A 25,775-nucleotide genomic window follows, 5' to 3' on the forward strand; every position below is an offset into this window, starting at 1 on the left:
TGGGGGTGGTGAGGCTATCTCTTGAGCCAACTGAAGATAAAATGGAGGGGTCTCCCAGGGGTTTAAATAGACTCTCTCTTGTGGGCGAATACCCCTCCATCCCCCTGTGTAGAATTCCAGCTACAAGATGGAGTTTTGGAGTCACATGGGCAAGTCACATGTCCATGCATGACTCAGAACTTACAGGTAGCAGCCATGGTTCAAATGCTACCTTGAACGTCCTCATGTAGACTTTTTATGTGGATTGGAGCCTTCCAAGATCCATTGTTCGTTAAGAGCTTCTTGATTGGGCACTTGCAAATTCCTTTCTAAAGAAGCTGACCAAATGCCTTACTAAGGCTATTTAAAATCAAACAAGTATACAGCCAATATTCATAACTTTGAATACAACAACACATGCATACAAATAGGATGAATATATTCAGTAGATCATAACCTTCATATAGATATGTTAGATGGCATATGGAGCATAAAACATATTCCAGTTATGTCATATATACATTCATAAGCATATTTCCATAAAGTCTTATGGGGTGCAACGTCACAATTATCTTAACTAGATCCAAGTCATAGTGGGCTACATTTTCAAACATGGCTACTTAAGGGCAGAGCGGCATGGTGCTGTGCATCCTTGACTTCCATGGATTCAAAGGGAACTGAGGGTGCTCCAGATCTCACAGAACTGTTGATGTATAAGGTTTTCTAGAGGGTCTCAGGGGGAAGGGGCTTTAACATCTGCTCCTTCCTTTTCTTATTTTTTCAACTTACCTTTGAAAACATCTCTGTGAACATCACCTTCCCTGAACATCCCCATCAATGGTCTTTTTCAGGGGTCAGCAACCTTTCAGAAGTGGTGTGCCGAGTCTTCATTTAGTCACTCTAATTTAAGGTTTCGCATGCCAGTAATACATTTTAATGTTTTTAGAAGGTCTCTTTCAATAAATCTATTATATAACTAAACTATTGTTGTATGTAAAGTAAATAAGGTTTTTAAAATGTTTAAGAAGCTTCATTTAAAATTAAATTAAAATGCAGAGCCCCCCCGACTGAAAATCAGCTCACGTGCCACCTTTGGCACATGTGCCATAGGTTGCCTACCCCGGTCTATTTTCAACCTTTCTTTAAAAACAAAAAAAAGCCCCAAAACCCCAGAACAGTTGTCAAAAGTGCACAGGTCCAGGTTAAATTAATCCTTTTGATGAGGTTCATGGATCTGTCCAGGTGTTTGTAAGAGAAAATATTTTATTTATGATTTTTTACAGAGCTATAATGGAAATAAAGAATTCCAATAAGTACCCAAGAGATGTCCTTGTATGTCCAGCAGAGAGATCCCCTTGGCCAGTGAGCTTGCAGGACTTCAGACATACTGCTAGCTACTCTGCTTTTGATAAAAGAAAAGGAGTACTTGTGGCACCTTAGAGACTAACCAATTTATTTGAGCATGAGAGAACCTGGGACCTTTGACCTAACTTCCCCTAACATTAGAAATACTTCCTTCTCCCCATCATTATGGGATATAGGGTTCTGATGGACAACCTTCCCCAACAAGTCTCCATGACCCATATCAACATGATGGGGGAAACCCCCTGCTATCAGTGTACAGCACATGCAGTACCCTGAGAGCATCACCACAGGCCCTCTGCTCTACATGGAGCCGGATAAGCCACAGCCAGTGAGGAGGGAAGGAGGAAGAACTTAGCATTCTTCCAGCTTATTGTACATACTGTACAGTTCATATCCTGAAACAATTCATTTTTTGTTCAGGTCCAATTGACTCAATCAGTTAACACTTAATTTTTATAAATTCATTGTGTGTTCAATATGTGCCTCATTCCAAGCCTGACATTGTAATCCTCACTGCAAATTCACTTTGGGACACAGGGAGCCAGCACAAGGCATATACACCACTAGTCCTCCCTAAACCCTGTTGTGCAGGGCCAAAAGCATTGCACGGTCTTTTTGCTGGCCACTTCTGCATGGGGGTGAATTTCTCCCTTGGAATTCACAGTTTAATTTTAGATTAGCTTTTAGAGTGGTGAATAATATCTGTTTAGTTTTCAGAAGATTTGACATTTGATCATGCTGTGCATTTTTGCTAGAAGTACTGTGGCTCACTCAGCTTCCTTGAATACATAATTCCTCTCTAGAATGTCTGATTCTTAGTTTTGCAAGAAGACGAGCCACATCAATGCTTTCAATATTACAAGCATCCTCTGGAACTAATCTTCTTTGGCTGTGTAGTTGGCCTCAAGTCTGGGAAAATACAATATGATGCAATTTTGTTGTTGTTAGAAAATGTTCTTAGCTTGCTTAGTTGCTGATAACGTTCTGTCTTTGACCATCAGCTCTGTGATGATAAAGATAATGGTTCTTTCAAGAGTTTGTACAGGAATCTTGAGAAGTAGGTAGGTTCTCTTGCAATTTTTCAAATCTCCATTTAGCTTAACCTCATCAGGACAGGCAAGATTTAAGGGAGAAAGGAGGGCTACTGAGGGAGAGAGAAACAGAAAGGTGGTTCTAGATTTCAAGACCTGTGCAGGAGAAGCTTCTACCAAAAAAAGTGAGATTGTGTTTGTGATGAAAAAGAAGATGAATTTTGTATGATACACTCTTTTTACTGCTGGCTTTCCCCTTTTGCTACTTGTTTTTAGGAAACAGGACTGTGGCCTCTTATGTTTAGGGGAAAGATTTTACAGACATTTTTTGCCATAACTAACTTCTCATGAAACATAAACAGGGTTCAAAGTTGCAACAGAAGAGTCAGCTGTCCAAAAGAATTAGATTAGCATAAAATCACAGACATCTGTGGTACTTTGCTGAGCCCACGTTTATCAAAGATACAGATGCCCAATGTTGTCTGCCTTGTTGTATGCTTGTGAAACATCCCCAATTGCAAGTGCATTATTCAATATCCATATAAAAGCTAGTGAATCATTCTCATGTGAGCAGGAAAATATCAGCTTTGCTAACAGGTCAGCTAGCGAGTCAGCTATTATCTGTACTTGTCAGATAAGCGCAGACAAGATGACCTGTTAAATAAAAGTAGTAGACTGATGTTGCAGTTGTTTAAGACTTGGGCAACATTTGTGGTGAACAAAGACAAGATAAAACAATGTAATATAACCCAAGGCCATCTGTGGATGGTTGGAGTACCTTCTGCAGCTATAAAAGTAGAGTACTTAGTTTCCTCTAAGGCAATGCAGACAGACACCAGCAGGGACTGAATGTGGGACCTTTGACACTAAAATCACAAGATTTTAAAATACCTGATTAAAAGACATAGCTCCATTAGCGATCAGTAGCTCTTATAATTACATGCTTAACAGCCAGGACCAACAAGACTTATTACAGAGAAAACAAAAATATTAAGTCTGAGGACCAAGCCTGAAAGACCAAAAATAAGCGTGTGTAATGAGTAAATCTTTGATAAATTAAGTTTGCAGTTTATAAACTAAACATGTTAATTATAGAGCTGGTCAGGAATTGTCCGTAAAAATTATTTTCTGATGGTAAATGCCTTTTCCGCAAAATCAAAATTTTCTTTGGGAAAATTTCAATTTTCCACTGTGAAAATAGAAATGATGCCTTTCCTGCTTCCTTCTCTCTGCCAGAGCCTTTCCCTGCTGCTGGTGCCTTTCCCTGTGGTAGGGACAAGCTCCAGCAGTTCCTTGTGGTGAGGAAAGTCTACAAAAACGGGGAGAGGATCTTTCCCCGCTGCCTCCCCCATCAGAGTCTTTTCTTCTGGGAACTGCTACAACCTCTCTCTGGTGTCTCCCTGCTGCCACAGTCCGTCCCCGAGGCGGGAAAGGCTCTGGCACTGGGTCACTACACTGTTAAAAATAGCAGTATAGACAGAGAAGGCACTGCTTAGGTGTGTAAAGACCTAAGCAGTGCCTCACCATCTATACTGCTGTTTATGCCGGTGCTAGGGGGTTGCATAGCACATGTACTCTACACACAGCTGTAAGGATAGACATAGTGTGAAACCAATTTTCAGAATTGTGGCAGCACTTCAGGGCCTGTCTGTTTTAGGAACGCATTATTTATAAATGTAAACATTTCCCTTAACCCAGCATGCTCTGTGGGATATCTACAATTGTTTTCCCAGTTAAAGTAAAAGTTTTCACATAGAGGTTTATCCTACCATCTGCTTCAATGTCTTAAAAATCTTCAGTGTCTTAGATTCTCTCTGTCATATTATGCTCTCTTCTAACTTGGATAAAATGCTGTTTTGTATTAGAAGCACTTGCTGTGTCTCTCAGTATCATTTATGTAATCTAGTCATTAGCCATTCCTCTTCCAAGAAGCTTAAGTGTCACACCAGAATATATAGCAAGAGTGTCACAAAAATTTCAGGACATGCTCTAGAAGTATTTATTTTATAAGAATATCAGAATTAATCACTAAGCCCTGGTCTACACTATGGGGTTAGGTCGAATTTAGCCGCGTTAGCTCGATTTTAAAATGAACGCGTCCACACAACCAACCCCGTTCCGTCGACTTAAAGGGCTCTTAAAATTGACTTCTGTACTTCTCCCCGGCGAGGGGAGTAGTGCTAAAATCGACCTTCTTGGGTTGAATTTGGGGTAGTGCAGATGCAAATTGACGGTATTGCCTCTGGGAGCTATCCCAGAGTGCTTCATTGTGACTGCTCAGGACCGCACTTTGAACTCGGATGCACTAGCCAGGTACACAGGAAAAGCCCTGGGAACTTCTGAATTTCATTGCCTGTTTGGTCAACGTGGCGAGCTCAGCAGCATAGGTGACCATGCAGTCCCCCCAGAATCGCAAACGAGCTCCAGCATGGACCGAAAGGGAGACACTGGACCTGATTGCTGTATGGGAAGAAGCATCTGTGCAGGCAGAACTACGATAAAAAAGAAAGAAATGCAAATATATTTGCCAAAAATCTCACAGGACATGTTGGAGAGAGGCTACAACAGGGACACACAGCAGTGCCGCGTGAAAGTTAAGGAGCTGAGGCAAGCCTACCAAAAGACAAAGAAGGCAAACAGTCGCTCTGGATCAGAGCCCCATACATGCCGCTTCTATGATCAGCTGCAAGCCATTCTAGGAGGGGACCCTACCAATACCCCACCACTGTCCATAGACACCTGCAAGGGGGAGGATTTTGTGGAAGAGGAGGAGGAGGAGGAGAATGCACAGCAGGCAAGAAGTGAATCCGTTCTCCCCAGCAGCCAGGACCTTTTCATCACCCTGGAGCTAATACCCTCCGAAGGCAGGACCCCGACCCTGAAGCTGGAGAAGGCACCTCTGGTGAGTGCACATTTCTAACTACACTACAGGGTTTAAAAGCAATAGTGTTTAATTTGCCCTGAAGAATTGGGATACATTCGCGGCCAGTACAGCTACTGGAAAAGTCTGTTCACATGTCTGGGGATGGAGCAGGAATCCTCTAGGGACATCTCCATGAAGCTCTCCTGGAGGTACTCAAAGTGTTCTGGAATCATTGCAGCACAAAGCATCGCAGCAAATGGTCCTGGGTTTTGGTCGCATTCAAGCAACATTCGGTCTATATCTTTCTGTGATAGCCTCGGTAGAGTGATATCATTCATGGTCACCTGGTTGAAATAGGGGAATTTTTGTAAGGGAACAGTAAAAGGACCCCATTCATGCTGGGCTGTTTGCGCTTGGCTAAAAGGGATCATCGTGCAGAATAGCCACGTGGTAGGGTGGTGTGTGCTACACATCCACCCGAAAACTGCAGCTCCTCCTTTTAAATGTGAAACCCAATCCATTGCTTGCTATGGGGAAGGATGGCGCTGCAGTTTGAAACTATTTCCACATGTTATGTGTAAGAAGTCAACTCCACGTACCCTTTGCCTTACCATGGCTGCATGGAAACCGAATTCTGTTGCCCAGCCGTGTGTGATGTGTCCCCATACCGGCAGGCGCTAAATATAAAAGGCAAAATGTGACCTTGTACCTAAAGCACATGTGCTTTCTGCTGTGAATTTCTTGATTCACTGTGAAAGAGTCTCCCTTTTGTTCTCAGAAATGTATCATCTTAAATTTTACTCTCCCTTTTTATTTCCCCCCAGGTGCAAATGTTTCTATGCTCCTCCTATCATCTCCGTCAGTGAGGTTATCACAGATTAGAAGGCGAAAAAACCACACTCGCGATGACATGTATTCTGAACGCATGCAGTCCTCCCGCACTGACAGGGCACAGCTGAATGCATGGAGGCACTCAGTAACAGAGGCCAGGAAAGCATTAAGTGAGTGCAAAGAGCAGAGGCAGGAGGCGATGCTAAGGCTACTCCAGGAGCAAACAGACATGATGAAGCATCTGGTACAGCTGCAGGAAAGCCAACAAGAGCACAGACCCCCCGCTGCATCCATCCATTGTACAACCGCCTGACCTCCTCCCCAAGTTCCATATCCTCCTCACCCAGACGCCCAAGAACATGGTGGGGGGAGGGGGAAGGAGGGGAAGGCTCCGGGCACCCAGCCACTCCACTCCAGAGGATGGCCCAAGCAACAGAAGGCTGTCATTCAAAACAGTTTGATTTGTAGTGTGGCTACAATAAGCAATGTGGCCTTATCCTTCCCTTCGACCCCACCCCACCCGGGCTACCTTGTCAGTTATCTCCCTTTTTTTTTTAATTAATAAAGAAAGAATGCATGGTTTCAAAATAATAGTGACTTTATTTCGAAGGGGGGAGGGTGGTTGGCTTACAGGGAATTAAAATCAACAAAAGGAGCGGGGTTGCATCAAGGAGAAATACACACAACTGTCACACGAAAGCCTGGCCAGACATGAAACTGGTTTTCAAAGGCTCTCTGATGCGCAGCACGCCTTGCTGTGCTCTTCTAATCGCCCTGGTGTCTGGCTGCTCAAAATCGGCTGCCAGGCAATTTGCCTCAACCTCCCACCCCGCCATAAACGTCTTCCCCTTACTCTCACAGATATTATGGAGCACACAGCAAGCAGCAATAACAATGGGAAAGCTGGTTGCGCTGCGATCTGACCTAGTCAGCAAACAGTGCCAGCGAGCTTTTAAACGTCCAAAGGCACATTCTACCACCATTCTGCACTTGCTCAGCCTATAGTTGAACTGCTCCTTTCTACTGTCCAGGCTGCCTGTGTATGGCTTTATGAGCCATGGAAGCAAGGGGTAGGCTGGGTCCCCAAGGATAACCATTGGCATTTCAACATTCCCAATGGTAATTTTCTGGTCTGGGAAGTAAGTCCCCTCTTGCAGCTGCTTGAACAGCCCGGATTTCCTAAAGATGCGAGTGTCACGCACCTTTCCCGGCCATCCCACATTGATGTCGGTGAAACGTCCCTTGTGATCCACCAGTGCTTGCAGCACCATTGAGAAGTACCCCTTGCGGTTTACGTACTGGTTGGCAAGGTGGTCCGGTGCCAAGATAGAGATATGCGTTCCGTCTATCACCCCACCACAGTTAAGGAACCCCATTGCAGCAAAGCCATCCACTATGACCTGCACATTTGCCAGAGTCACTACCCTTGATAATAGAACATGAATGATTGCATTGGCTAATTGGATCACAGCAGCCCCCACAGTAGATTTGCCCACTCCAAATTGATTCCTGACTGATCGGTAGCAGTCAGGCGTAGCAAGCTTCCACAGGGCTATCGCCACTTGCTTCTCAACTGTCAGGGCAGCTCTCATTTTCGTATTCCTGCGCTTCAGGGCGGAGGAAAGCAACTCACAGAGTTCCAGCAAAGTGGTCTTACGCATGTGAAAGTTTCGCAGCCACTGTGAATCATCCCATACCTGCAGCACTATGCAGTCCCACCAGTCTGTGCTTGTTTGCCGGGCCCAGAATCGGCATTCCACTGTATCAACCAGCCCCACTGCCACCGTGATGTCCCAATTGCCACAGCCCGTGCTTTCAGGAATGTCTGTGTCCATGTCCTCATCAAAATCGTTCTCGTGCTGGCGTCTCCTAGCCCAGTTCTGCATATACTCCAGGATAATGCGCGAGGTGTTTACAATGCTCACAACAGCAGCGGTGAGCTGAATGGGCTCCATGCTTGCTGTGGTATGGCGTCTGCAGGAGAGCAGAGTTGGAGTGGAAGTGGTGGATGATGACAACATGGAGAAATTTGCTATTGAGACTGAGCTCATTTACAAGAGCAGGAGAGCAGAGTTGCAGCAGAAGTGGTGGATGATGACAGTTAGCAGTCATATTGCACCGTCTGCTGACAGCAGCACCCAGGACAACAACAACAGCGGTGGCAGTGAGCTGAGGTGAGCGGACTCTATGCTTGCCGTGGTATGGCGTCTGCACGGAAAAAAGGCGCGAAACTATTGTGTGCCATTGCTTCCATGGAGGGAGGGGAGACTGACGACACGTACCCAAAACCATCCGTGACAATGTTTTTGCCCCATCAGGCATTGGGAGCTTAATTCAGAATTCCAAAAGGCGGCAGAGACTGTGGGAACTGTGGGATAGCTACCCACAGTGCACCGCTCCGTAAGTCCATACTAGCCACGGTAGCGAGGACACACTCTGAAGACTTAATGTGCTTAGTGTGGACATTCGCAATCGACTGTATAAAATCAATTTCTAAAAATCGACTTCTATAAAATTGACCTAATTTTGTAGTGTAGACATACCCTAAGAAGTACAGAGATTGAGCTGGAAGGGGAAAAAGGAGAAATAAATCAGACCACCACCATTAGCTACTTTAATTTTATGAATTGATCAGATTGGAGGTGGGAAAAGCTCTTGGTCTGGGTACACATGGATTTTTCAAGCTTTGTGCCAAGTCTCCTTTTATTTTCATAGGAGATTGGATTCAGAACACAGCTTATTGTCCCACACAGAAGGAAAACCTAAGTTCAGGTTTTCTATATTAACTCTCATAGCTGAATGCTCCACAGCCTGCAAAAGTAAGGTCCTTTAAGTAAGGACATATGGAAAATAATAAAATTCAATATGGGCCAATCTATGGTTTCCTTTTGCGTGCTAAATTTCAGCTTCAGGAATCTTTGTCAAGCTTATTCTAAGAAGCTTGATAAGTCGGTCAGTACATTGAAGCACAGTAATTCAGCACTAATTCTAAGGAAGCCACACTGAAAGAATAATAAAGCTCACAGGCACATAGATCAGCGATTCTCAAACTTTTTTGGCAAGGTGCCCATACCTTAATAGGGAGCTTGTGTCACAGTTCTCCTCCCCTCCCATTCACAATCACATGAACCATCTCCAGTTCCACAGGGAATTGAATACGTTCCCTGTGGCAACTACGGCAATTGCATGCATGGAAAAAGTAATATTAAGGACATGCTTAATGTATTCTGTCTTCATTGCAATTTGGCCCCTGAAAACAAAGAAGCGGAGCCAGCAGTGTGTGACCAACCAGTTTTCCACTGACTACTAGCAGTCTATGGACCACAGTCTGAGAACCTGTGATTTGTCATTTGCATCCAGACTGAAAAAAGAGAACACCTCATTTCCCTACCCGCTTTTTTCAGGATCAGTCTAGTGTGGGGTCAATGCTATTGAGAAAAATATGTAATTCCCACCTCTCTCACTGTTCTGGGACTCATCAGGGTCACTACTTCCATTCCAGAAGAATTGTGTAGCAATGGGTACACAGCATATTATTTGTGAAATATTTGTATTTGGGGATATTATTTGAATCTCCAAATATTATTGTAATCCGAATCCAATCTATTGATATTTTAGAGCTACCTGACTGTATAGGGATTTTTGAGGAGTTGCTGGATACATGGCTCTTCTCTCTGTTCACCTGGATGCAATGAAACAAGCAGCAACAGGTTTCTCCCCTAGCCCATGTCTCACGTTTGGTTAGGGTGAGAGAGGACGGTAGCCAGATAGACAGAGCTAAAAGCACATGATCGGAAACTAAGCAAGGCAGAGCTAGAGGAACTTATACGCTCCTAGACAGCATGAACATTTGCTGAAATTCTTTGCTCTGAACTGGATGGCTGGATATGGCAGATGTGCTGGTATTTGGAAAATCTAATTTTTTATTTTCCCCCTCCCTAGCCTTTCCAGCCAACAAATGGGAGAGGGTTGTCCATTTTGCTCCCTCTCACATCCTTCACTAAATTAATTAGACCAGTGAAGGTCTAACAGTTTCAGACAACTCTCACCCCACAGTTAGTGGAAAACATCAACACCTATTTTTGACATCATTAGCTGACCACTTATCGGTGCACACACACTCCCATGTGCAACAACAGAGATCACACTTTTATTTCAGAAATATGGGTTCTACTTAGGTCAGAGGAAGGGATATTAGAAAGCAAAAGGGAAATGGGGAAGAGTGATGATTTTGGAAGCAAGCATAAAATTCTGTGGGAGAACTTTCTCCCCCACCTCATGGGAACTGAACAGAGTTCATACTAGAGATAGGTATCCTTTGACCTTATCCTAGATGGGAGCCTCTTTTTCTCTTCACTCCCAGCTTCCTCAGTTTGTCATGGAAGGTTTAATTAGGGAGACCTTGATGTCTTTCCTAACTGATGTTGGGTTGAGTCACAGGGCTAGCCTTCTGTAAAAAGGCTTGAAAGTGGTGGCAGTATCCAACAAACTAGTGCTGTGTGAGAAACATACAGAGGGGCCTTGATCCCAACTTGCTGCTTCTTGAGCTGTGATGCTAGAAAAGTACTTCTATTTATAAAGACTATTCTACATCCTCTGAGGATGGAGAGGCACTTTTGCATCAATATAAGCTTACATGGCCTCCACATTGTATATCTTGATGGGCTCTCTTTCGTCTGTAGGTAGCAAGGTCTCTTAGAATGTCTCCATAATTATAAATGGCAGACTGAAACACCACGTACCGCATCCCTTCCCACCACCGTAGTGTTACATACATCTGCCAGATCTTATTCAACTTCTTAGCCATTATAGGCTGAATGCCTGCTGGTTGTGAAATTGTTTCCTACCATATCAACAATTTGCTGAGTGTGCAATGGGCACAGTTAAATTACTTTTTTGCGTTTCCACCAGTAGGTAAGATTCTACTGGTCTGGGGAGTTATTCCCTGTGCTTATTATAGAGAATATTGCTACAACTGATATCTTTTCTATCAGTAAAAGGCAAAAAGAAAACATTTTAACTGTGCCTACTGTATGACCGAGAACAGGCTGCTGTGTTTTTTGGCTCCACTGACTTGCTCCTTCATTTTGCTGCTACCCAGCCAATGCCCAGGGCACGTCTTGGCACTGCCCTCTTAACAAGTCTTTTCACAGTTAGGAAAGTACAGATGGCAGAGCTGGACTGTGGCAACATTTGTTTCAATTTGATCTAAGTGGTTTTTCTCCTTCCAGCTATCACCTGGCACTCACGGCTGCACAAGTTAAATGTTACAGGAGATCGCTGTTCAGGGACTGATTCTGATTTCTGAGAATCTGAAAATATCAGCTGTATCATCTGCCTGGGGTTTGCAATTTTACATTTGTCCCTGTGCTCCCATAATCCAGTTCAAGACCACAGACTTTATATTGCAATGAAAACCTAGCTATGGTACCTAACCTCTCGTAAAATCAAAACTGATCCTTCTCCCTTAAGTGTTTTATACTCATGGTGAAACTGTTCTCTATTGTAGGAGAAGTGCTTTTATTATCAGCCAAAAAGCATCAGTTTGCGATTACAGGATCTGAAATCTTTATATGCCATCACAGTTGGTGCCAGAACATGTGACACAACACTGGGATTCTGGGGCATGAGGATTCAATAAATCACTTTGATTGTTGCAATGTTTTATCGCTTATAGGAATTTGGAAGCACAACAGCTCAGGTTCTTCTGGGAGGACTGCAAGACTATTTGCAGTTCTCCACTTCCGTTCACTCCCACACTTTTTTCTTTAAGAACCATTTCTAGAAAAGGGAGCAGTATTCACACTGCTTTAAAGTCATCAGCATAAAAGGAATTACACACAACTACTGTATGTCATTATACTTTCATTTCTGTAAAGTAAGATTATAGAATGTGCACTATAGTAACAGTGCATACATTTCTGGCATATTGTTTTTGGAAATAATCCCAATATATCCACCGTTTCAAGAATGAATTCTTCCATGAAAACATTAGACAGTGTTAAGCACTCCTTACCATAGGGAACAAAAGATTAATGGTGTTTCCGAGCTGACCCTTAAGGAATTTAAAATTCATCACTGTGGAGTCCAGCTTACAGAAAGCTACTTCTTGAGCATTCCCATTTTATTAGAGAGAACAGATATGTGTTATTGACCTCAGTTTAAAGTGTATACTGAACATCTTATTTACTGCACATAAACCTTTACTTTGCATACATAAGATTTGAGAGATGAAATTTTATCAGGAAGGGGAAAATGTACTGCTTGAGAACTTATTTTAGTAGAAAGATTTAACTTCTGATCTAGGAAAACAGTAATAAAAAGTTATTTATCTTTGCTTTAATTGTGCAAAACATAGGCTAATCTCTGATAGTATAATATTACCCACGGTCATTTCCTGCTGCATACCCCAACTGAAAAGATACAAGGGCCTCCGGGACTGAAGCAAATATTTTCCACATAATTTTTTTAAACTGACTGAACTTCAAGCTTCTCAAGCTTCAGCCTTTATCAGAGATTGAGATAATATTGTGAAGCTTTCCATGATTCAAAAAGTCAATTAAAATTGTAGATCCTGTTCACATTTCACATACAGAATAGACTTCTATTTATTTATATAAAATACAGTTAAAATCAGTAAAATTGAGACACTAAAAGACAATCTGAAAACTGTATGGCATGGATACTTATTTGAGTCTTTAAGCGAATGCATAGTATTTGCAAGAAAATATTTACACAAAATACATAAAACTAGATTTTAAAGTTTATACTATTTCTGGAAAGTTAGAAAAGAAAAATTTTTATACAAAAAATATTTATTTATTGCTATCTTTAAAAACTGAAGAATAGTGTCAGGAAAGGATACAAGAAAATTATAAAAATCCACTAAAAACACACTTAATTCTTATGTGAAAAGGAAAATTCTGTTTTCTGCACTTTTACTTTTAGACAAGACAACTTTAAAAAAAAATCACATTTAGAAGTAACTTTGTTAAGTTCAGACTGCTCACCATAAAATTAAGATTTCAATTGTATTACATCTGTTTTTAAAATATATAAGCTATACTGGATGGCAAGTATGTTAACCCAACCCAACCCTCCCTCCCCCCAGTTCCGTGCAATTACACCTATGCAGAAAGAGTTAATTAAATGAACTGACGCAAATACCCTCATTATCACAAAGTTATTCACAACATATTGTCTTTGCTTACCATAAACTCTTATAAAGGAAGCATGCTGTATGTTTACAATCTCAGTAACAGTCAACTTAAAATATTATTTTCTATTTGTTCAAACCTTGATTTCAGAATTTCATTTTAAGCATAAAGAGAGCTGATTTTTTCCCCTCATGGAGGTATGCCTATAATTAGATTCTCATGAAGAACTTGGCAATTGTTTAAGTTTGAGGCACTGAATATGTTTTTCCTTAGGAAGCTGAAAAGTCAAAGTCTGTTACTAACAAGTCTTTACAAAGAGACAACAGAGCACAACAAATCACTTACCCTCTTTAGCCACGTGAAGTGCTTGTAAATATCAATCTCACCATCCATGCTTTGGGCCCATCTCAGCAATAATATTTCCTGGGTTAAGAGGAATTTTTTGGACAGAGGATAGAGCTTTGTCTTGCAGAATGCAATCGCTACGTCTCCCCTTTCTGCCCCCACCTCTAAGAGCATGAATCTGTGTTCATATTTTTTCTTAAATCTCCTGCCTCTGTCCCTCAGGCTTATCCCAAACTCTGCTGACGGATGTATATACAACACACAACTGCATAAACTTCAGACTCTCCCCTCCGAGCATCTGTTTTTTTTAGTGCAGATCACAATTAGTGACAAGCAGCAACATCATTCTAAACGCTTCAAAAGATGTATCATGCCAGATGGTCTCTTGGAAAAAAGAAGCCTTCCATAGTAGTCTAAATCTGCAGTAACTGTTCCCTATTAATGGCAAAATAACAAGCTAAAAATTACTAAGCTCTCATAGAGAAACTATTTTCAAGTAATGCCTTCCCTGGCTTTCTGTTTCAAGAGTGGCTGGAACTCATTTCCCAAAGACCCCCTATTTCCTGTCTCTGTTTTACTCTGTGTTTATCATAACACTCCTCAGCTTCTCAGTTTATTTCAAGCTGGGGTTAAGCCTAAAAATAAGCCATGCTCTTTGAATTACTTGCCTGTTTTCACAGAACACACTGTAAAAATAAAAGGGGTTCAAGAAGGACCTTTATGGAGAAGTCAAATATTCTACGAACAAGACTTTTGCTAGAAGGGCCAAAGTTTCATCTTCACAAAGAACAACGATATGCCCCCAGCTTTTTACAGTCTTTTTCTACTGCAGCTGAAGCCACATAGCATGGCAATGTTTCAAATTTGCAATGCCAAGATGAATGTATAGTCAAAGCAATGGTTCTGTTGAGAGGGGACATCTCAGGTTTGCCTGTTATAGTGGTGTCCCCTAGTGCCTACACACAGCATTATGTCTGCGACTTAATTTTTCTTTATGAATTCCAGTTTCAGCTTTTTAAGATTTCACTGGTGAAAATGCCCTAACTTGAAACCGGACAATAAAGAACGCCACATGAAGAGAGAATTATTTTGGACAAAAATATTTTAAAAATTGTAAGAAGTTAAATGACAGGATCCAGGTCATGTCAACCTCTGAAAAAAACAGGATGCCTTATGAGTACTGAAGTTATGTTGCATCAAGTGGCTTGGGGAGTGGGGTTTTCCCCCTTGCTGAGTCAACAATGACATCCTCACGCCCATGCAGGTCTCAGGGCACTCACACAGATGCCCACTGCCTCCAGGGTCCCCAGCCAAACTCTTTCTGACTTTAGAGGGAATTCAACAGCAGAAAGAGGGAACCCATGCCCAATAACATTGCCGGCAATGGCACCACCATGTGCAAGGAACAACCAGGAGTTTGAAGCAGTATGTTTCCTTGAAAGACAACCCTTGTCTGGCTCTGTGTCATTTAGCTACACCTCAAAAGTACAGAGGCCTCAAGTAAAAATCTTCATCACTGGAGATTTTTAAGAGCAGGTTAGACAAAACACCTGTCAGGGATGGTCTAGATAATACTTAGCCCTGCCATGAGTGCAGGGGACTGGACTAGATGACGTCTCAAGACCCCTTCCAGTCCTCTGATTCTATATGGAGGAGTTTCTGCAGTTGGAGGGGTGAGAGGAGTGGTGCCATGTTATCTCAACTCAGACAGACTTTGGCCAAAGGAGCTCTGTCCTATAAGCCTCCAAGGCAAAAAACAGAGGGGGGATAACCCAGGTTGCCAGCTCTGCTTAAAAGTTCCTTTTTCTTATTTAAAGCCACATGCTGGGGGAAATGTGTAAGACTTCTAAAGAATGAGTAATGTTAAGAAGTGCTAGTATGATTAAATGCACAAGCAAACCTCTTTTCAGAGTAGCAGCTGTGTTAGTCTGTATCTGCAAAAAGAAAAGGAGGATTTGTGGCACCTTAGAGACTAACAAATTTATTTGAGCATAAGCTTTCGTGAGACTAAATTTGTTAGTCTCTAAGGTGCTACAAGTACTCCTTTTCTTTTTGCAAATACAGACTAACATGGCTGCTACTCTGAAACCTCTTAGTAGTTCTGCAGTGCTTGACACCTAGAACAGCTACAGTTGCCAAGCCTCCAGGATTGGCCTGGAGTCTCCCGGAATCGGCATTGATCTCTCTGTGACTACTGAAAGCAATCCAGGAGATTTTAATAAGAGATTTTAAGAAAATGACATTATGTCATGCTGGGGCGGGAGAAAAAACTTCCCGGAATAGCTTCAGTCGGAGTTGGCAACTCTAAGCACAGCCTTCCTATATTTGCCCATCTTATTAACTCTCCGTATCGCTTAAAATCTCATAAAAACTCTCATTTGTCATGTGTCTATATTATGTATCTTATATAAATTAAATATGACCATATGTGACAACCACCATCTTCGCTGATATACTGGGGATCTCTGGAACTAAAAACATGAACTGTTACAGTTTGAGATAAAGAGATCTGAAAGCTCTGAAACATATTTTCATGCAGGACAACAACAGTCAGTTATAATTTTACCTTGGGCTTCAGGTGTACATTACATGGTACTACATGTGTGGGACCAGACTTTCCAAACTTTATCCATTTCAGATCATTTTCCAAACCTCCCTCATTTCAGATCATTTTTAAAAATAACTTGCCACTTTTAAAAAGCTTTCAACACCCCCGCCCATTATGCTTTTAATTAGTCAATTAAACCCAATCATAACTTCTTTAAAACGTCTCACATTCAAAATGTCACTGCTTGACAGCAGTGGAATCAATTAATTATGCTCAAGGAAAGTTGCATTACTCTACTTATTACTGTCTAAATACAATATTCATAGACAGGTGAACAATAGTTCTCTTGATATAAAAATATTTTAAATTACCAACATACCTTATTCCTGTCCAATGATTTGTTTCAGATTTCACGTAACTGCGCCTGATTTTGTCACAGTCATTCTTCCTGACTAAAAGGTAACAGGGTGACTGAATTTCTAGTTATCTTACACTCAGTCAGCCCCTTATCAGCTAGGAATGTTGACAAAGTACATTCCAAACAGTCACATGCTTGCTTTTAGCCTGTCACCTGCATGCTGGATTTTCTCTCCTGTTTGAGCTTTGGCCCTAAAGAGTTTCAAGTAGCAAATGAATACAGCAGGATACAAACCAAATGTGTTAAGATTAATCAGCGTATTTTTTCATTTAACTAGGAAGGTGGGCTGGTTTCTATGGGGTGAATAAAGATGAGATGGTGGGAAATATTACAGTTTGGAAGTATTTTCATGAGGTTACTATTATATTGCTCCATTATATCTGCTGTTAAGAAACCAATGTCAACTTCTAATTATTCCTTTTTTTAAAAATTGAACAGGCAATCCTACATTCAATTCAGACCATTCTTTTCTTTCTTGGTATTTGATTTAGTATTTCACTTGAGCAGTTTCAGTTTTCAAGAAACTATCACCTATATCCCCCCCAAAACAAAGGACACACATCAGATATGGGAATATAATCTGAAACATTAATCTTAAAAAACAACAACAAGGAGTCCTTGTGGCACCTTAGAGACTAACAAATTTATTTGGGCATAAACTTTTGTGGGCTAGAACCCACTTCATCAGTTGTATGGAGTGGAAAATACAGGAGCAGGTACAAATACATGAAAAGATGTGAATAGCAAAGTTCCTGTAGTCCATTGTGTGTAGCCAGAGACCACCGAACACAATGCCTTTCCTTCCCAGTGAATTCTCAGAAGAGACCCACTGATCACAGCTGCTGCTGCTGTTACAATGTCAACTCCTCCACTTTCAAAACAGATCAAGGGAGAGATCCACATGAATGTCTTGCCTAATATATAATGAATGGAAACCACACTGCTAATACCCTGTGCATTTCTGGCTATTTACTAATCTATATTCAGAAGCATTAAATTTGCTTTTACAAGCAAATACTCTTTTAATCCCATATCAAACATTAAACAGACTTGCCACAAATACATTTCTAAATCTATTAGGATCAGTGTGCTCCAGGCTCTTATTTATACCTCCTGCAGTTAAGAGGCCAATGTTGTCATCTAATTCCAGAAGTGGAAGGGAAACAAAAAGCCATAGATCTGCTGGGGTTGGGGAGAGAAGGGAGTGCTTGCTTTATTTCATGTTTGTCTTCTCTAGGGTTGAGAAGTTGGCCATTCTTGGCAGGATTGTTCTCTTACCAACCTCATTGAGGCCCTGTAGAAAGCATTACATGTTCTGAAGCAAACCTGTTATAATGTTTTGTGATGGCACCCAGCAAAAATGTTTGTGGACTGTGCTCCTATTGGAGCCAGGCTGCCATATGTGGTTGGAGAAAGGGGAAAAAACAATACAGTGATTCAGGAACTCTATGTGCATGACTCTAGCCCTCAGCAGATCTGCAGGGGAGGAGGGGCGGGTATCAGGTCTGAGGACAAATCACACTGAAATGGAGCATATCAAAATTAAATTTGAAGTGGGAAGTTTTAATGAAAACTAGGAATTGATCAAGGATATCCTACTGGATGTCCAAAAAGCCATAAGTCCACAGACAATGAAAAAATTACGCTGAACAAGAAAGAGGCTTGGTAAAGAGGATTATATATATAAATAAATAAAAAGATAGAAAAAAGGGGAAGTAAATGGCAATGAATACAAGTTAAAAAAAAGTATGCTACTGATAAGGGAAACCAAAGAAATCAATGAAATATAAATGGCCAGCAGGGGTAAAGATAATAAGGCGGCAGTTTTTAAATATATTAGCAACAAGAAAAACCCTACATCAGGTATAGGTCCATTGTTAGATGCAGATGGCAAAACTATAAATAGTGATGTAAAAAAGGAGAAATATTCATAGATACTAAGGTCAGAAGGGACCATTATGATCATCTAGTCTGACCTCCTGCACAGCACAGACCACAGAATTTCACCCACTACTCCTGCAAAAAACCTCTCACCTATGTCTGAGCTATTGAAGTTCTCAAATCATGGTTTAAAGACTTGAAGGAGCATAGAATCCTCCAGCAAGTGATCCGTGCCCCATGCTACAGAGGAAGGCGAAAAACCTCCAGGGCCTCTTCCAATCTGCCCTGGAGGAAAATCCCTTCCCGACCCCAAATATGGCCATCAGCTAAACCCTGAGCATACGGGTAAGATTCACCAGCCAGATACTACAGAAAATTCTTTCCTGGGTAACTCAGATCCCACCCCATCTAGCATCCCATCACAGGCCATTAGGCCTATTTACCGTGAATATTTAATTACCAAAACCATGTTACCCCATCATACCATCTCCTCCATAAACTTATCGAGTTTAATCTTAAAGCCAGATAGATCTTTTGCCCCCACTGTTTCCCTTGGAAGGCTATTCCAAAACTTCTCTCCTCTGATGGTTAGAAACCTTCGTCTAATTTCAAGTCTAAACTTCCCAATGACCAGTTTATATCAATTTGTTCTTGTGTCCATATTGGTACTGATTTTAAATAATTCCTCTCCCTCTCCGGTATTTACCCCTCTGATATATTTATAGAGAGAATCATATCTCCCCTCAACCTTCTTTTAGTTAGGCTAAACAAGCCAAGCTCCTTGAGTCTCCTTTCATAAGACAAGTTTTCCATTCCTTGGATCATCCTTGTAGCCCTTCTCTGTACCTGTTCCAGTTTGAATTCATACTTCTTAAACATGGGAGACCAGAACTGCACACAGTATTCCAGGTGAAGTCTCAAAAGATATATCTATTCTGCATTTAGAACAAAGCAAGAGGATGTATCCAGCCTATATGATGATGTGGATGGAACTGAAAGTTTACTATGTAGTGACAAAGAAAGATGTGAGGCAGAATCTGCTAAAATTAAACATTTTGAAGATCAATAGGCCCAGATAATTTACACCCAAGAGTCTTTTGAACTACTAATGATAAAAAATAACAAATCTTGGAAAACTAGGGAAATTCCCAAAGGATAGGAGGACTGCTACTATAGTTCCAATATTAAAAAAAAAAGAGTAAAAGGCATAGGATGACCAGATGTCCCATTTTTATAGGGACAGTCCCAATATTTGGAATTTTGTCTTATGTAGGCCCCTATTACCCCTACCCCATCCCGATTTTTCATAGTTGCTATCTGGTCACTCTAAAAAAGGGATGACTCAGGAAACTTAGGTAAAATAATGGAATGGTTAATTTGGGATTCTATCAGCAAAGAAATAGAGGCTAAAAAACAAAAACAAACAAACAAAAAAACAAATGCCAGTCAGCTTCATTTCATGGAAGGAAGGGCTTGTCGAACAAGATCTGGTTGATAAAGGCAACGTGTTGCTATAGTATAGCTGAATTCTTCCAATGCATTTGACTTAATACCACATGGCATTTTGATTTTAAAACTTACATTATCTGGAGTTAACAGGGCACACATTAAATGGATTAAATTTGCTCTATTGACAAATCTCAAAATGTAGTGGTTAATGGAGAGATATCAATAAATGTGACTGTGTCTAATAGAGTCCCAAGGGGATCAGTTCTTGGTCCAACACTATTCAATATTTTCATCGGCACTCTAGACAATGATGTAAAATCTTTGCTACTGAAATTTGCAGAAGATAAAAAAACGGTGGGATAATAAATAGCGAGGACAGGCTACTGTTACACAATGATCTGAATCACCTGGTTAAATTATCACAATCCAGCAAAATGCCTTTTAATTCAGCCAGAGGCAAAAGAAAATACATTCAGAAACTAAGAGCACAGATTATGTGAGGTTTAATGAGCTCAACTTATTCAGCTTATCAAAGAGGAGGTTGAGAGGTGACTTGATCACTGTGTATAGGTACTTGCACGTGCAATAGATCCCTGTAAGAGGAGGCATTTCAACATTGTTGACTAGGGCATAACAAGATCCAATGGCTGGAAATTGAAGTTAAACAACTTCAACCTTGAAATAAGACATTTCCTACCAGTGAACACTGGAACAGCTTACCAGGGAAGATGGACAACTCACCATTGCTTGGAGGTTTTAAGAGCAGATTAAATATCTTTCTAAAGGATTTCCTTTAATCCAGCTTCTGAGAGAAATTCTACAATCTGTGTGTGCAGAAGATCAAACTAGATGGTCATGGTGGTCTCTTCTGGCCTTTGACTCTGAGAATCTATGAGTCCCCATGTTCACCCTTTTCCTTCATGGGCTATGGGTAGGATGGGATTGCCTGTATAGTCCTTAATACGCTCATAACACATGAAGCTCTGCATTAGGATAATGGCTATAACCAAATCCCATGCTTCAGGGCTCCAGTCAGTTGCCTACCGAAGTCGGGAAGGAATTCTGCCCCCAATCCACACTTGGTAGGTGAATGCTGGATATTTTGTTCCCACCTTCTTCTGAAGCAGAGATTGCACACAGCTGGACCAGTGCTCTGAGGCCCCTATCTAGATGCCTAGCTGGTGGGTCTTGCTCACATTCTCAGGCCATACTGACTACCAGATTTGGGTTTGGGAAGGAATTTCCCTCTCGAAGTGGCTTGACCCTGGGGCTGTAAGAACTCATGGACCTAGAACTGAGGTCTGCAGGAAGATGCTGCTTTCTCGGTTACCACCGAGAGGTACTGAGAAGCTAAACCCTGCAGCATGTCCCATTCTAAGGGGCCTGAGCAACAGTGCTCTGTGATTCCCTGATTGGTTGGCACTCCCCATATAAACCAGGATGCCATTTCTGGGTATTGTCTGAGCAATGCGGCCTCTGGTGTGCTTCTGCATTAGACCCTGCCCCGCCACTCCTTGCTGAGACTTGCCTCCCAGCTCTCGACCTAGGCTTGGCTCCAGACTCTGATCTCTGGTTTGCTGTCTTTGGCTTATGACCATTGGTGGCCCTGGTGAAACACCCTGACCTAGCCTGACCTAGCCCGACCCCACTTCTCTACTCATGCTTTCAACTTGAAACAGACTTGGGCCTGCGATTTTGAACTGGCCAGGCCCCAGATTGGTCTTTGACCTTCAGCCCTGATACCGAGCAGCTCACTCTGTGCCATAGGCCACCTACCGTGAGCCCTGACAAGGTTTTTTCACCTTCTTTTCTGTAACATAGTTTGCCTGCTGAGGTCATCTGGGCATCTCACCTAATCAACTCCCTGCCATTACGGGGGCCTGGAGATTGGTGCCACCTTGGTCTCTTCCTATGGCACACATTTTAGTGTTTGAGCTAACTAAAGTCTTTCATCTTAATAGAGGGGTATTTGGGTGAAATTTAAAGCCCTGTGATATAAAGGGGGTCAGACTAGATATTCTAATGGTCTCTCCTGGTCTTAAACTCTATTGGCTTCTGCAGGTCTGGAAGAAAAGAAAGGGGCATACTGTCCAGTAACTGACCCTTTCCCTGATCAGTTTTTAACATTAGTTAAAGACAGCACTTGCTGATTTGGCTTTGATAGTGCCTGTTTATAATGCACTTTATAAAACAAAGGCAATTTATCCCTTAAGATGAAAAACAACTCAAGCCCATCAGCCTCTGCAGATATTATTAAAACAGTCCTATTCAGCACAGACACTCGGCCTTCCAGATATTTCAAGAATTCAGATGATGGGCTCCGCTAGATACTTGCCCAGCCTATTCAAAGAAAATTAGTCAAACAGGCCAGCTCCAGGGAAGGGAGTTGTAGGTCAGGGAGCCCATGTAACCAATCTCTCTTCACCACCTTAAGCATCACCATTAGCCCGTCCTCCATCCCCTACTTCCAATGCTTACCCCTCCTACTGCTTGGGCTGGGCAGGTCTTAGAAGTTACATATATCTTTGGAGACTGGGGGAAAGCAGGTCAGGACCAGGTTTCACTGGTAGGTTTTGAACGTGAAAATGCCATAGGCATCCAAAACCCCATGTCTGCAGCTAGGGAGTGGTAAAGGGTGTGGTGCGTCTCATCAGTAGAGTGGAAGTGTGAATGTGCTAAAAGGAAAATCAGGCCATTTGAGCAAAAGGCAGCAGCCTTTTTACATGTGGTGGGAAATGACTATAGAAACATGAAAAGGCATCTCCAACAGTTGGTTCTTAGCCATTTGGTCAAGACCAAGTGACACTTCCTAGATAACAAGCCCAACACAAATGATGTACATTATAGCATATTTGGACCAAGCAGCAGCAGAAAAGAGAAGCAGCTTGTCTCTTTGGCAGAAGGAGAAACAATTTTGATTTTGGAACTAAAACTCTGGAGTGCTTATTTGGAGTTCTGCATGTGGAAGCATCAGTGCGTACCCAGGACAAATAAGACTTTTAACTTGCAAAGGACATCAAACAGTTTTTTTTAATCCTTTCCTCTTTTCTAAGCCAGCATGATTAAGACGGGCTCCTATTACATATGCTGGATGAAAACATAACTCCTCGAGCAGGTGCAGGAGACTTTGGAGCCTTTCCCAATTGCAGGTCATACTATAGCATAGCTCTCTAGCACCATTAGGCCTTTGTGGTAGTTCTAGAAATAACTGGCTCTCTTCCTTTCGTTTACATAAAGAAAATATCACCAGTGCTTTGTGGGAAGTTACTATTTACTTGTTCATTAACAGACATTTTTACATTCTTGGCAATTTCAAACATTCTTTGCCTCATACTGAAATACACTTTCAGACCCAGTCACAAAAGGAGCTACAATTTACATTTGAGGTTTCATTAAATTTACTTAGAATAAAAAGGTAGAATATAGGAAATTTTAATACTTAGCCTCGGTGTAAAATTACCTTTTAATCAAATGTAAAACTCCTGTTATGGACATCCAAAACCAGCAGGTCTGCTCCAGCTAGGGAAAGGTATGTCAATATGGAAAATGTGAACTTGGCAAATGTTTGATGAGACTAATGTACACATTTCTGCTACTAGTCTGACTTACCGGGTCAGGCTTGCAGTATTCAGCCTGACAGATTTCCATGTACTACTGAAATTATGAAATATATAATAACTGACATGATAAAATGGACTGTGTTAAGACTGGTTTCAGAGGAACAGCCGTGTTAGTCTGTATTCGCAAAAAGAAAAGGAGTACTTGTGGCACCTTAGAGACTAACCAATTTATTTGAGCATGAGCTTTCGTGAGCTACAGCTCACTTCATCTCACGGTAAACATCTGATGAAGTGAGCTGTAGCTCACGAAAGCTCATGCTCAAATAAATTGGTTAGTCTCTAAGGTGCCACAAGTACTCCTTTTCTTTTTGTGTTAAGACTATAATAATTGCATTTTGAGGCTTCACACACCCTCATGTTTTACAGTTTATTTTTTTATTTTAAAAAACTGGGCAACGGCTTACCTACAGTATTTTATTATAACTTGGCAGGGAATGACACCTAGTTTCTAGATATGTTTTAATTCTAGATTCACTTTGCGCTAACTGAGAAATAATAAGTCAGTCTTTTAGAGGACTTGGAATTACCAATACTTAGTGCAATAACGTTTATATAAATCCTGTACCTAGTGCAATGATTATTAATTATACAGTATCTTTATTATGCTATATCAGGCAGTAATGTGATCCTTTCTCCAACAAAGTGAGACAGAGTGCAGGCTGGGTTATCATCATCTTAAAACATTGACTCCAGTGTTGAATAGGAAATAAAACAACTTCAGCATTTACCCAGATTGTAAACAAAACCTATCAGCATATGAGTCCTGTTTCATTTATGTGTTTCTGAGCTACAATATTTAGGTTTTTTAGCTATTTAGTACTGGAAAGATGATAAAACCTGAAAATATATTTAGCTGGAATCAAAGTTGAAGTGCACCTCTATAGGCAATGTAATGCTTTTGGCCTGAATTATAAGATACTGTTAACACAATATCTCCCCCAATAAAGATATCTGACAGATATGACAGGCCAAATTACCCAAATACATTTTGTACAGATTGAATGTCTGAAAGACAGCTGTAAGCAAGAATCCTTTAGGTCTATACTGTTTCTATACAATTCCAGTAAGATCTCCAAATCCAGTACTGGATATCCAGACACAGAGATTTTTTATCATGGCTATCTCTATTTCACACTTGTGGCACCCCTACTTTTTATCTAGTTTTCATGATCTAATAAAATAAATCCCTCCTTATTCAGCCCTGGATAGATAACAATTTCTTCCACAAAAGCCTCCTCTCTCACACAGCAAATTACTTTTAAACCTCAATATCTGTACACTTAGAGCAGCGCATCATACTATTTTAATAGGAAGAGCTGGAAATTGCAGTGGCAAGATCAGATGATATATAAAATGAAGAACTGTCAGCAAGTGGAGCTTTAGGCACAAGAGGAAAAGAACTTTTACACATATGTCAGCTGCTTATTGCAATGGGAAAAAGACACTTAAGACAACAGCTGAGACTTTGATACCTAGGATTTGTCCAGATCCATTATTCAAAATCCTTCTAAAGGCAAATGTGCAATTGCTATCCCCCAATGCGTTCTTGAAAACACATAGAATAGTCCCCGCTACAAGTCCTATGAACTAATGAAGAGGAGGTTTTCCAAATGGGGAAGGGGAGAACTCTACATTTTTATCATAGACACCCTAAATCTAGCTCTGACCACTGTGAATCCCCCTGCTCAATTCTTGGCAGGAATTCTGAAAGGTGGTCATGTTGGGACTGTGGGACAGCACTGCTGGCTAGAACATGGGTGCAAATAACTGTGGAAAAGCAGAATCAATGTTTCCTTTTTGGGGAAACATCTGAAGAGAGCCAGTTTGGCCCCATTGGTTGTAAGATGACTTCTAACTTGTGGCTTTTGTTTGCATAGTGTTGATTTTTTCCTCTCTCTGCTGAATAGCTAGTACAGTAAATTATTGCAATGTTAGTTTCTGAAGATTTATCATTTCCATGCAGAGCAAACCTAGAATAAATTATATCTGTACTGAGTACTAAAGTGTCCACATCAAGCTCTTACTATTTATATGGGGGAGTCAATGCTGTCTGGCATGCAGCGATAGCTGAAGTGTAAAAGCACTCCTACCACTCCTCGTCTCCCCTGACCACACTACTTAAGGGCTGTTAGAAGAGTTGATATAGCAGCTCTATACCTACAGAGGGGGGAAATTCCCAGCTGGCCAAATCTGCTGACTTTGAAAAGGAGTCATAATGCATCACAGAACTGGGTTCAATTTTTTTTTGTTTGTTTTTTTAAAGTACAAAAAAGTGCTATTCAGAGAAG

General features: G+C 41.3%; 1 protein-coding gene across 15 annotated transcripts in view; it reads right to left on the reverse strand.

Annotated features, from left to right (window-relative positions):
- PPFIBP2 (PPFIA binding protein 2) overlaps positions 1-25,775 on the reverse strand; it is a 217,809-nt gene that overhangs the window by 86,630 nt on the left and 105,404 nt on the right. The window contains exons 1-2 of one of the 15 annotated variants that reach the window (XM_073347676.1): positions 16,499-16,595; positions 13,572-13,649 (exon numbers count right to left, since the gene is read on the reverse strand). The exons of the other annotated variants lie outside the window; for them this stretch is intronic. Coding sequence (XP_073203777.1) covers positions 13,572-13,619 — 48 coding nt within the window. The 5' untranslated portion in view covers positions 13,620-13,649; positions 16,499-16,595. Of the gene's footprint in view, positions 1-13,571; positions 13,650-16,498; positions 16,596-25,775 lie in introns of those variants that run through there. 15 annotated transcript variants of the gene reach the window in all.

The sequence above is a fragment of the Lepidochelys kempii genome, chromosome 6 (genome assembly GCF_965140265.1).
Source record: "Lepidochelys kempii isolate rLepKem1 chromosome 6, rLepKem1.hap2, whole genome shotgun sequence".
In the NCBI taxonomy this organism is placed as follows: domain Eukaryota; kingdom Metazoa; phylum Chordata; order Testudines; family Cheloniidae; genus Lepidochelys; species Lepidochelys kempii.